A 12,611-nucleotide genomic window follows, 5' to 3' on the forward strand; every position below is an offset into this window, starting at 1 on the left:
CATCCCTGGTGGCCATGAGCCCAGCACCCTCGGTGCTGCCCACCCCGGCTGCCCTCACCACCCTGCTGTGCCCCTCCCCTGCCCAAAGGTGGGAAGGATGGGGCCGTGGAGGCCTTGGCCCTGCTCCCGGTCCGCTGGCAGGAGCAGGAGCATCGTCTGTCATCCCGTGTCAGCACAAGTGCGGCTGCCCCCCGGTGATCCCGCGCCGGCCCGATTTTACGGCCACGGCTGGCACTTGAGGCTGTTTGCCGAGGGCAGGGGGCACACACGGAGCTGTCAGCTCCCGGCCGCCCCTGACCCCCTTCGGGACACCGTAAATCTCCCGGTTTGAGGCAGCCGGGGCCCTTCTGGACACGGCGCTGTCGTGCACATCGTGTCGTGCAGGCTGGCACGTGGCCTGGCCCCGCACCCACTGGGGCTAAAACAGGGGTGGCCGCTGAGAACCATGAGCAGCATCTGGGACAGAGATGCTGTGTCTGAACCCCTTTCATATTTATGCATAAAAAAAATAAGGATTTCCCTTTTTAAAAAAAAAAATATTTTTTTTACCTTAGAGCATCAGGAATATCTCATGCTCTCTGCTCCGGTTTTGCCTGGCGCTCCCTAGACAGACAGATTTATCGGCACGGGAGCTGCCTCACCCGCACCTCAGCACATTGGTTTGATGGCTTTTCTCCCAAATGCCTGCTGGACTGGTGAGCTGAGCCTGTGGAAGCCCTCTTCTGCTTCACCGACCATTTTCAGTACCGATCCTGCCTGTGCTGGTGGTGCTCCTGAAGTCTGCCAGGTAAACGCAGGCTCTGCCCAAGACTTTTTTTATCTTTTGCACCAAGAAACAGGGAATTAAATGCGCAAGAGGCTGGTTCTATGGGAAATTTGGGGCAGAACGAGGTGGCTACCAGCTCTGTACCCCTGCACACTGCTAGGTCTGACGATACTGATGCAGGGATTTTTTTTTTTTGTCAGCTCTGTGGGGCCAGCCCAGGGATGGGGCAACGTCCAGGTTCCCCTGCCTGCCCTCAGTGCCCCCTGCCTGGCTGTAGGGTGCTGGGCAAAAGCGGGTGAGCCCCAGGCACCTGGCCCCCCAGGGACACCCACTAGGATGGCTGTAGGCAGCATTTTGGGGTGAAACACCGAGTGTGTGGTGGGTTGTGGTGTGGGTGCACATGGGGTTGGGGTGCCCACGCAAGGGGAAACCCACAAGCTGGATGTCAGCGTGCACGAGAGAGAGAAAAGCGTTTTGTGAGTGTGGTGGGAGAGTGCCTACGTGTGCGGGGCATCTGGGGGAGGAGTGTGCAAAGGGGGGGCGTGCAAAGGGCCGCGTGGGTCCACGCCGAGCGCGGGTGGAAAGGCTGCGTGTGCGTCGAGGGGTGCGTGGAGGGCTGGGGGTGCGCGCGTGCAGGGGCCGTGCGTGTGCATGGACACGAGTGGGTGCGGGGAGTGCGCACACGCGTGCAGGGGGCTGTGCACAAGCGTGTGTGTGTGTGCGTGTGTGTGTGTGTGTGTGTGAGCGCTGTCACTCAGAGGCCGGCTGCCGGGAGCTGCCTTCCCAGCGGCGGCAGATAGCGCTGATTGCTGATTCGAGGAAACAAAATAGCAATTGTAATTATGGGCTCTGATAAGATAAAGGAAGGAGCGGGGAGCTCGGGGACCGGCAGCGGGGCCCGGCCGGCAAATTAGCGGCTGTCACTCAGCCCCGAGCGAAGGCGGCGCCGCTCGCTCCACCGACGACCCCCGGCCAGGTACCCGGCCCCGGGGGCCGCCCGCCCGCCGCAGCCCCCGCCCCGGTGCGCTACAGGTGGCGGGGCCGGGAGCTGCCGCCGGGGCTCGGCGACACAATGCAGCCCTCGGAGGCCCTGCCCGGGCTGTGGGGCTGAGCCCCGGCCCCCCGTGACCCCCCCCCCACCCCTCCGCCGGCCCGAGGGTTGTCCGGTGCCCGCAGCAGGTAAGAGCCCCGGGGGGATGCTCGGGGAGGAGGGGGGGGGTCCCGCTGCTCCGCTACCCCCGGCTGCGTTATTTGCTCAGCCTCTCGAAACTCCTGCCCCCCCACTCCTCAATCCCTCCCCACCTCCATCCGACCCCCCCCCCCTCCCCTCGGTCCCGTCCGTCCCCTCCCTCCCCTCCTTCCCTCCCTCCCTCCGCCCCGGTAATCCTTTTAATGTCTGGCACGTCCAGCGAGAGGGCTCGCCCGCTCGGCCCCAATCCACAAGGAGCTGCGGAGCGGTGGTGTCCCCAGCGGGGAAAACCCTCCGGGCTTCCATCTTCCCCCCCCCCCTCCACCACCACCAGCCCTTAAGCCCCCATTTTACAGATGGGGAAACTGAGGCACGGCGCGGGGACCGCAGCCCGCAGGCGGCTGCTCCCGTAGCGCCGGCTCCGAGCAGCCCGGAGCCCCCCCACCTCGGCAGGTACCGCCGGGGGGGGGTCCCCCTGCGGCTGCCGCCCCCCCCGGGGGCCGCCCCCCGGGAGCTCCGTGCCCGCCCCCCCCGGGACCTCGGGGCCGCCTCCCGGGGCGGCAGCGGGGCCGGGAGCGGGACGGGACGGGGGGCGGGGGGGGGGGGACTCCCCTCGGTGGGGTCGGGGAAGGAGGGGGGGGGGGCCGCCGGCCGTGAGCCCCCGGGGGCTGGGAGGGCGGACGGGTGGGCTTTTCCCCTCTGTAGCCGCTTGTGCCCTCCTTTCCTCCGGGCGAGGAGGACGCGCCGGCAGGGCGAGAGGAGGCGAGGAGCCGAGGCAGCGCCGCGCCCCCCTTGGCCCCCCCCCGGGTCCCCCCGCCCCAAAACGGGCGCTCCCCGCCGCCGGGTCCCGGGCTCCCGGCCCCGCACCGGCTCCGCGATGGACCCCTGCTCCTCGCTCTTCAGCTACGTGTGAGTACCGGCAGCCTCCAGCCTCCCTCCTGTCCCCCCCACCCCCTCCCCGGGACCCGCAGCCCCCCGGCTCACACCTCTCTCCTGCTTTCTGTCCGTCCCCGTCCCCCCCCCCCCCCTCCAGGTTAATGCACTTGTTCGTCCTCTGCCTGCAAGCCCAGGTAAGCGCCCGCTTCGCCGCCGGCTTTGTTTCGTGTGTGTGTGTATGTGTGTCCCCCCCCCGCCTCCATCCCGGGGGTCCGGGGGTGCCCCGAGGCCGCCGCGCAGCGCCCCGGGCTCGGGAGGGAGGGAGGAGGGAGGGAAGGAAGGAAGGAGGGAGAGGGAGGGCTGGAGGAGGAACACTTTAAAACCCCGGAGACAAAAGTCGCCCGGCTGTAAAAAGCCGAGGCCGGGCGGCTGCCCGAGGGGGGAGCCCCCCAGGCTGCGAAACGAGGGGCAGGAGGGGCGAGCTGCCAGGCAGGGAGCACCCCGGGGCTCAAGGGGTCGCGCGCTGTTATTTTTAAGTAGCTTTGGGTGCCGGGTTTTCCCCTTCCCTTCCTCTACATCGCACCGTGGATCCCCCTTTCCTCTTGTCTGGGGTTGTTTTCCTACGCCGCTTCACCTAAAAAAAAGTAAAGCGGAATTAAAAAGAAGGGGGGGAGAAAAAAAAAAAAAAGCTGTTTCCTTACTAAAAAGCGTAGGTTTTGATCCAGCTTAAAATTGTCAGACTGTAGCATCGCTGGTTTGTATCGCCAGAGACAGAAGTGTCACGAGCAGATTAAACAGCCCGGGCAGAGCTTGTGCAACACCCGCGTAGCAGTGGGCGCATCGCTGGGAGCGGTGCGCCCCCAAACTGGGGCGAAGCCCCCCCCTTCCCCACACATCACAGGTGCAGGAGCTTTTTGGAAACGCTCTTTAAGCTCCTCTTTTTATTTTGCTGGAAGCTCGGGGAGGTGGGGGGAAAAAAAATCGAGTTTCCAGCCCAAAGGCAAAGGGAACCAGGCGCTGGGAGTTTGTGTAAAAACATAGCTGTAATATTTTGGAGTATGAGATGGAGACCAAATAGCGGCATGGCTAATGACCTCTCCTCCACATGGTACCCTCATCAGAGCCGGGAGAGAATCCCGCTGCATTATCCAAACGCCGTCTATAGGAAACACACATGCACACACAGCAGCAGAGGGAGAGAGCTGACATTGTCAAGGGGAGATATCTATATAAAGGCAGCTCGGGGAGAGCGGCGGCTTCTGCTTTTATTGGGTTTTTCTGTTGTTGTTGAAGACGGGAGGAAATCTTCCCATTTGACGTGGGGGTGGCGGGGGGTAGTCCCTGCCTTCTGATGTTGAAAGGAGCCATCTCCCAACATTTGCTCAGAATACATCTTTATAAATGTCAGGGAGCAGCGAAACTTTCCAGACTTAAAAGAGGGATTTGAGACGAGGGGGGAAAGGACTCCTGTGCAAGCTCGGAGCCAGGAGCTGAGGGGGGGAGCGGGTTTGGCTGCTCCTGAAAATCATTTAAAGCCCGGGAGCAGCAGCAGCAGCAGCAGGGCTGGTGGCTCTGGAGGGGACGGGCTCGGCGTGCCGGGGCTGGGGACAGCGATGCGCCGGCACGGGCAGCACGTCAGGGTCCCGGGGGTCTCATGCCACCAAATGCTCAGGCTGGGGCACGGTTTCCTTGCACCTTGTAGCTCTCTGCCTTACCCGCGGGTTTTGTGTTTAAAGAGCTCAGTGAATGAGGCGCTTGGGAGCAAATAAAGAGCCCGGCACCCGGAAGAAAGGCAGTTGTTGAAAGAGCTGGGGCAGCAGCCGGGGTACGTGTGCCGGGTGCTCCTGTGGAGGTGATGAAGGTGTGGGGATCTGTCGGTCCCCCGGGGGCATGGTCCAGTGCCCATCCTGCACATTTCCCCCGGGACCCCTCCAGCACCCAGCCTTGATGCTCATCTCAGGGACCCCGGTGCCAGCTGGGACCCCCTGCGTCCCGGGGAGGCCTTTGGGGTTGCCAAGCCCCATCATGTTCCCGAGTCACCTGCACCTCTTAGGGCACGGCTGGAGGGGTCCTGGCTCTGTAGGGTCACCGTGTCCCGCTGTGTCCCGCTGCTTCTCCTTTGCTGGCGCAGGAGGCACCGCTGCCATCCTGCCTCCACGAAGCCCGGCGGGCAGCCGCGAGCAATCTTTGCTCAGCCCATTCGCCCCTCTGAGGAGTAGAGATTATAATGGTGTGTCGTATATTTTTTAATTTCCTAAAGGTAACTGTTCAGTCCCCACCTAATTTTACACAGCATGTGAGGGAGCAGAGCCTGGTGACAGATCAGCTGAGCCGGCGGCTCGTCCGTACCTACCAGCTGTACAGCAGGACCAGCGGGAAGCATGTGCAGATCTTGGACAACAAGAAAATCAATGCGATGGCAGAGGATGGGGACGTGCACGGTAAGGACGCGCGGTGGGGGCGGGCAGCCGGGGAGGTGTCCGCAGCGCAGCGTGGCAATTGATGATTTCCGACCTGTTCGTTAGCCAGAAATCATTAAAATCATTCGGCTTGCGGGGGCTCGTGGAGGGAAAACACAGGGGTCAGTGCTCAGCGGCCGCAGGACTCGAGGTGAGGGCACGTTCCCCGTGCCGAGGGAGGGGAGCGGAGCTGGCAGGATGGGCTCCGCTTGCTTCTGCCTGCTCAGTTGTGCCGCGCACCTGACTCGGAGAGCTCGGGGTGCCGCTTGCTGAGCTGCAAAAGATGTTTCAGCACGGGGCTGGGAGTCTCCGAGACTTCCGTTTGGAAAAAGAAAGAAAAGTTAAAAGGAGAAAAGAGGGAGGGGGCAGGAAAAAAAGAAAAAGGTGAACTGCTTCTCCAGAAACCTGCCCTGAATTAGAGCTGCCAAGTGGAGTTTTCCCGACGTGACCCCCCCGTGCCTCCCCTTCCAAAGCAAATCCCGAGCGCAGGGTCAGCGAGGCAGTTGGCTGCTGGTGAGGAGAAGGCAAAGCGGGGGGCTCTGCGATTTCCAGAGCCTGAGCTGCGCCTGTCCCCTCTGCCACTGTGCCAGCCCTGGCACCCCATACCCAAAAGCTCTGGCACCCTGGGGAAGAGGGACTGGTCCCAAAGGCGAAATGCTTTGACTGCGTGTGCCAGTGACACACGGGGATGGCCAAACACTGCACAGGTCAGTAGTGGTGTCCCCATGCTGCCGTGGCCCCGGCTGTGCTCTATGGGGGCAGCCCAGGGGCCGTGGACCTGATCCTGGACCCTCTGCAGGCAGGAGGTGCCTGCGTTTGCGGGCACTGTAGGCAGGAATCACAACTGTTGTTCTTTGGTATTAGCAGCAATTTCCCTTTCTTGCTTGGGGAGATTAGTAGAAGTACTTTTCTTCCTTCCCCTTCTCTATTTTTTTTTCCCTTTTGCTCTGGCTGCAAATTTCACACTGAACTTTTCACAGTTTGAGCAAAGCTCGGGCTCCCCCGTACAGCGTTCGTCTTCCAAACGAATTATTCCCACTCTAGAGCAGCCCTGGATTGAAAGGGCATTAGCTAATTTCCCAAGCAAAAGGATGAGGAAAAAAAAAAAAAAAACAAAACCCAAAACCCTTGTCTTGTTTCAGATCTGTAATGCCTGGGCTTTGAGAGGCAGCTCGTGCATACCGAAATAACGACCAGGTTTAAATAAGGCCAGGAGGAGGGGACTAGCGGTGGCTCGAAAAACTCTATTAAAACGTAATAAAAAAAGGTTAAGCATTTGAAGAGCGAAGGAGGAAAATGAAGACTGATCTAAAACAGAAAGAGAACAAGCAGTTTTTCAGATGTAACATTTTAAAGGAGTTGCAAGTCTGTAAATGTTAAAATAGAGGTTCAGGATTGTTCTATATGAATCTCTAGGGAGGCCCCCATGTCTGGAAGAACTATTAAAACGCTTCTTACTTTCACCTTTTTTAACATTTCCTGAATACTTTCTCCTCTTCGCAGTCCAGTTGGGGGATCAAGTGTGTCTCGCTGCATTTTTTCAGCATTTACGTAGCCACTTTCCCTTCAAAGTTTTAGCATGAAACATAATTTTACTGGGATAAATCTGTCACTTAAGCGAAAGAATAGAGTTGAAAATGTTAAGCTCTGCTCCCCTCCAGAAGGGGGGGGGAGGTCTCCCCAAAAATGCTATTCAGAAACCCACCTCTGAAGAAAGGAGCCCCCCTCCCCAAGCCCCTTCATTCTTCTTATTTTTTTTTCCTCTAATTTTTTGGGGTGGGCGTGTAGAAGGGGTTGATTTATTTTTGCGGCTGACCCCTTTCCCCACGCTGACGTTTTTACAGCCGGCTTCACATCCAGTCCGGCGGTTCCCCGTTATATGTCTTAATTGTCGATATTTGATTGACTTCTTTTCATTCCGAGCGGAGGCGGCCGGGCTGTCCCTCCGGGGCTGCGACCGCGGCGCTGCGAGCCCTGCCGCCGCCATCCCCCCGGGTCTGTAGGGTTTTTCTCCGTGCTCGGGGCCGTGCGGGTGCCGGTGGCAGGTTGTCCTCGTCCTCCGGGCTGTGGCGGGGCGGCGATCCCAGGCGGTGGCCGTAAATCACGGCCGCCCTTTGAGACGAGGCCGGGAGGGAAGCAGCGCGCATCCATCGCCCGAGCGCGTTTTGTGCCTGCTGGGGCCGAGGCCTCCCCGCTCCCTCCCTCCTCCTCCTCCTCCGTCCCTCCCTCCCCGCTCTTTCTATCTCTCGGAGAGAGAGAGCAGAGAAAAATCAATGCTCCTCAAACCTTTTACTGCCTCCCGGATCAATTCTTCCCCCCCTTTTCCCCCAATATGGATAAATCGGGGTCCCTGTCTCAGCGGTTCGTTTATGGAGCTGTGGCTCCGCTGGCCGGTTTGGGGACGGTCCCTCCGGGTGCTGAGCTGTGCTGGTGTGGGCTGAGGCTGTCTCTTCCCAAATTTCTCTGCTCTGAGCACAACCTGTGCCTGGCTGGGGGAGCGGAACAGAGTGCAGGGCAGTTTGGGGATGGGATTTTCTGTAGGATGGCGCGGGTGAGGTCCCCACTCTCAGTGCCATTGACCCCAGCAGCACCCGTGATGCGAGGGAGGCAGGATCAGGGCATCGCAGAGAGAAGGGCAGCAGTTTGTGTCTGGTCCTGGAGTTTGGTTTGGCGTTTGTGTGCCCGCAGCCTGCGTTTGCCATTCAAAAGCATCTCCCTACAAAACCACCTGCTGCCCTCTGGGGCTGGGCACCGCTGGGAGAGCCAAGCACCGTGGGGTGGGGATGAGAGCGGGCTGCACAGTGGCCCTGCAAAGCTGAACAGCCCCTGGGCAGAGGCTGGAGAGCAGAAATGAGGCACTTATCCATGGCCCTGTGAGGTGCCGCGTGCTTAGGGGCCCTGCAAACTGTGCTCGGGTTACCTTGCTGAATTGGGTGCATGGGAGCAGGTGCTGATGCTCGGCGGGACCTGATGTGGGTGAGATCTTTGGTGGTGAGATGGGACAGTCCCAGCTGGCTTTTCATGGGGAAATCTTTGGTGCTCGGCGCAGCACAGCCCTGCTGAGGTGTGAGCAGGTAGCTGCTGTCATACTTGGGGCTTGCCCCTGGTCTCTCTGTGAGCGGAGCTGGCTGGGGGGCCGTGGCAGCAGGGCTGGGGGAAGGATGCCCCGTCCCCATCCTCCCCCTTCCCCAGGGACGGGTGGGCTCCGGGGCTCGTGTTCCCAGGGCGGAGGCAGGAGGGAAGGTGACAGGTCTATTTATAGGCGGCCCATCGACCCAGCGATTTGCATAGCTCCTTCGGAAGTCAATCGATGCCTCCATTAAAAAAACTGAGACCAAATCAATACGCCCTCTCGACTCGCGCAAAGGTGAAAGGCATTAAAAGGATGGCCGTACCCTTCACGCCCCCCCTCCGCCAGCTGCAAAGTCACTGCTCCTCCTGCAGCCCTGGCCCGGCAGAGAGGCGCAGAGCGATGTCCCCGTGGGCTGGGGACAGCTGGCAGCGTGCCGTGCAGGGCAGCTGGCTTGTCCCCTGCCTGTCACCGTGTGCCCTGATCCCAGCTGGGACACCGCTGGGGTACCCGAGCTGCGGAGCCACGCGGAGCTGGGCAAGGCAGAGCTGCTCCTGCATGGCTCCGGGTGACAAAGTGACGTGACCAAGGTCATGCAGGGACACTGTGGCAGGGCAGGAGGCTGGCATGGCTGGGCTCTCCGTCCCTGTGACCCCCCCCATTTCTTTCCTCCCCAGCCAAGCTCATCGTGGAGACCGACACCTTCGGGAGCCGCGTGCGCATCAAGGGGGCGGCCACGGGTTTCTACATCTGCATGAACAAGAAGGGGAAGCTGATCGGCAAGGTAGGGGGCTGGCACCCGACCCCCAGGGATGGGGGTGTCCTGGGGCTTGGTTTTAGGGGACGGGGGGACGAGGCGCCCCGCAGCCCAGGCGGGTGGGAAGGGGCGGGCAGGTGCCGTGTGGGGCGCATTCCTTGTATCTCCCCGAACAAATAGGCGGGTTGCTGGGCTATTCTCCCCGATTACATGGTACAAGGGCCGGGAATGTCGAGATGCTCTGCGGGGCAGGCTGCTTAGTCACGCTCCCTCCGAGCTGCCGCGCTCCCTCCCTGGGGAGGAGGGGTCTGGATGGGGGGGGAAAAAATCCCCGTGGGGCAGCGATTCTCTGGGAGGGTTTTCCCTGCCTTGGGGCTGTGGGATGTGGGTCCTCTCCCTGGTCCTGGTGCTGTGTGTGATGTGGAGGAGCTTGGCCTCCAGCCGCCACCAGCATCTGTGGGCATTGTCCCCACGGACCCCGTGCTGTCCTCCCCCATTGCCCCTACTGTTCTGGGTGGGATGGGACGGGATGGGATGGGTGGCTGCACTGCCACAGAAATGGAGAGTTTGCTCCCCGTTGCTGGCAGGGGAAGCCAGCTGGTGGCAGGGATGGAGGCAGGATGGCAGCGGGCAAATATCCCCCGGTGTGCACAAGGGGTTGAAGCATTGGACAAGCCGTGCACGGGGGCTCGCAGCCTGGTGCTGGCATCGCGCTGGGGATAGCCTCGGGCCAGCTCTGACCTGTAGGAGAGGTGGGAAATGAGCTTTGAGCCCCCCCACGAGGACCAAAACCCGAGCCGGGGTGGCGAGGAGCCCCGTTTGCTGAACCCCCCCTTGTCCCCTTCTGTCCCGCGCAGAGCAACGGCAAAGGCAAGGACTGCGTCTTCACGGAGATCGTCCTGGAGAACAACTACACGGCGCTGCAGAACGCCAAGTACGAGGGCTGGTACATGGCCTTCACCCGCAAGGGCCGCCCGCGCAAGGGCTCCAAGACCCGGCAGCACCAGCGCGAGGTGCACTTCATGAAGCGGCTCCCCAAGGGCCACCAGACCACCGAGCCCCACCGGCGCTTCGAGTTCCTCAACTACCCCTTCAACCGCAGGAGCAAAAGGACTAGAAACTCCAGCTCCAAGGCTGGCCCTTGACTTGCCAAGCCCTGAGGACTCTGCTTAAGAGCTTGGTGGACTTAACCCGTAGAGACTTTTCCTACGCGGTTATTAAAAAAACAAACACAATAGGGGATGGGGGGAGGATTTAAAAAAAAAAAAAAAATTACCTGAGGTAGTTGTTGATAATTTGGGGGGGCGGTTTTGTTTTTACAAAAAAAAAAAAAGGCAAAAAAAAAAGAGGCTCTATTTTTGTACTCCAACTTGAAAAGAGATGAAACGTTCAGAGACTGGTGAAGGGGGGGGAAGAGCCCTTCGCTTAGCAGTGGTCTAGTCTGTTTGGGGTCGTGTTTTGTTCTGTAATTTTTTTTTTTGTAGCTCTAGGGGGAAAGGAGAGGAAAAAAATCACCATTTAAAGCAAACAAGCAAAAAAAAAAAAGGAAATCCAAATGTGGGAGCAACGTGCTACCTAAATGAACTGAGTGGATGCTTGACGGAGAGGACGGAGAAGTCGGAAAACGATGGGGCGGGGACGTGTCGGAGGCGAGGACCCACGGGTCCATTCCAGCCCCTTCCCAGCACCGCTTGGTTTTGTCCTCGGGAGCAGGTGGGGGTGATGGACACCTCACGGAAAGTCCCGGACCGACTGGTACCTCTTGCCCCCCAGAGCGTCTCTGGATTTTTTATAATTTTCCTTTTTATTCCTGAACTACTACGGTGAGGCAGCAGGCGATGGCTGCTGTGGAGCAGGCTGGTGGTATCTTTTTTTTTTTAATGAGGAAAATGTGAACATTTTTTTCCGTTTATTTTTTTAATCAGATGGATGTTTTCATCTAATTAAAAAAGTTTACAAATTGCTGTGGAGCCATTTCAGGCTGGTTTTGTTTTAACACTCGGTTTGTGGTTGACGCTTCCATTTCCAACTGTCTCTTCCAGGTGTGCTCTCTGATGAGAAACACTGCCACCCTTTTTTTTTTTTTTTCCCTTGGGAAATGAGAGGTTTTCTGTAAAAATTTCTGTGCTGACAGAATCCTAGTTCTCTTATTTAGAAACATTAAATCCCTTAAGTGAGCATCCCCAGCCAGCCCCGCTCTGTACATGCTGCCCTGGGACCATGCCTCTCCCCAAAGGGTTAAAGCAATTATTCCTAACGGGGAGGGCAAACAAAGACACTGGATAGGAGCCAGAACCAGGGGTGACTTTTCATCCAATCTTTTTTTTTGATTGTTTGTTTTCTGTTTCCTTGAGGATTTTTTTGTTTTTGGTTGTGTACAAATTTAATATGAAATGATGGAAATATTTATTTAATATGTGCATTAAAAATTTGTATTAGTCTAACTGGAGCCTGCCTGCTTTCCCGGGAGGGCTGGGGCTGGAGATGCAGGATGGAGAGGGGACAGGGGGGACGGAGAGGTGCAGGACAGGCTGAGGCCGCTGCTTGGTGCGAGCTCCTTCCCCAGGGAGCAGGTATGGGAAGCAGGAGGATACCTGAGATCTTGGACCCAGGTGGGTTTTATGGGAATCGTGGCTTTCCTTGTAGGAAATTCCAGGTTTAAGGAGCAGACAGGTCCATGGGAGCTTGAACAGGGGCATGGTGCAGCACAGTCCTGACCTGGACCAGTGGTTTAGGCATCGGATGAGGCTTTCCAAGACAGAAAGCAGATTTTTTGCTCCCCTCTGCTCTGGGTGAGCTTGGTGTCCATGCAAACCAAAGCAGGCTGTTGGGTCCCCTCCTCTGGTGGTTGCTCAGCCCTGCCGGGGTGCTGGCGCTTACCCAGAGGAGCTGATGGGGTTTCAGGCCCTGTCGGGAAGCAGGAACCACATTGTCCAAGCAGCCCCAGTGCAGCTCCCAGCATCCTGCTGGTCCAGCTGGCTTCATTTGTTTTGGTTAGATGGTGAAAGAGGCAAGAACAGAGTTGTTAATTTTGATTTTGTTATTTTTATTATTAATCACCAAGTGCCATGCTCTGGGCTGAGCTGTCAGTATGGATATCTTGAACTTCACAGGGGCTGAGTGCTCGGCCGTGCTCTGAGCATCGCTGCTGCACCACTGCCATCGTGGTTGGTGCCTGGGCTGCAGGACAGAGCTGCTAGAGGTGGATGGCACCACCAGGGACCCAAGGGCCGTGGATGTCTGGGACTGAGAGCGCTGGGGCAAGCCTGTGTTATTGTCCCCAGGCTCCAGGGAATAAAAGTGAATGGCTCCAGGCCCTTACCCAGGTGGAGATGGTGTTCGATAGTCCTTAATGGGTGCTTTTCTTCCATTAATTTATCTAATTGCTTCTCCTAATGGCTTTGTGAGCCTGGATGAATTGGTGCTGGATTGCTGCTCCAGGTGAGGGTAGCGGGAGGGGAGGACTGGCTCCATGCCGGTCCCCCCAGGGACAC

General features: G+C 58.8%; 1 protein-coding gene across 5 annotated transcripts; it reads left to right on the plus strand.

Annotated features, from left to right (window-relative positions):
• The first annotated feature begins 1,067 nt into the window (after positions 1–1,067).
• Positions 1,068–11,585, plus strand: FGF8 (fibroblast growth factor 8). 5 transcript variants are annotated; one of them, XM_083844421.1, is made up of 6 exons: positions 1,068–1,945; positions 2,694–2,864; positions 2,989–3,025; positions 5,125–5,272; positions 9,038–9,144; positions 9,975–11,585. In XM_083844421.1, the coding sequence occupies exons 2-6, from the start codon at positions 2,833–2,835 to the stop codon at positions 10,260–10,262; spliced, it is 612 nt and encodes a 203-aa protein (XP_083700547.1). In that variant the 5' UTR covers positions 1,068–1,945; positions 2,694–2,832; the 3' UTR covers positions 10,263–11,585. The 5 variants fall into 5 exon arrangements, with proteins under 5 accessions (XP_083700547.1, XP_083700546.1, XP_083700544.1 ...); XM_083844420.1 differs by having other exon boundaries at positions 1,071–1,945; positions 2,661–2,864; positions 5,092–5,272; XM_083844418.1 differs by having other exon boundaries at positions 1,071–1,945; positions 2,691–2,864; positions 5,092–5,272.
• Positions 11,586–12,611: the final 1,026 nt, after the last annotated feature.

Source organism: Anser anser (assembly GCF_964211835.1).
Source record: "Anser anser genome assembly, chromosome: 7".
Classification (NCBI taxonomy): Eukaryota; Metazoa; Chordata; class Aves; order Anseriformes; family Anatidae; genus Anser; species Anser anser.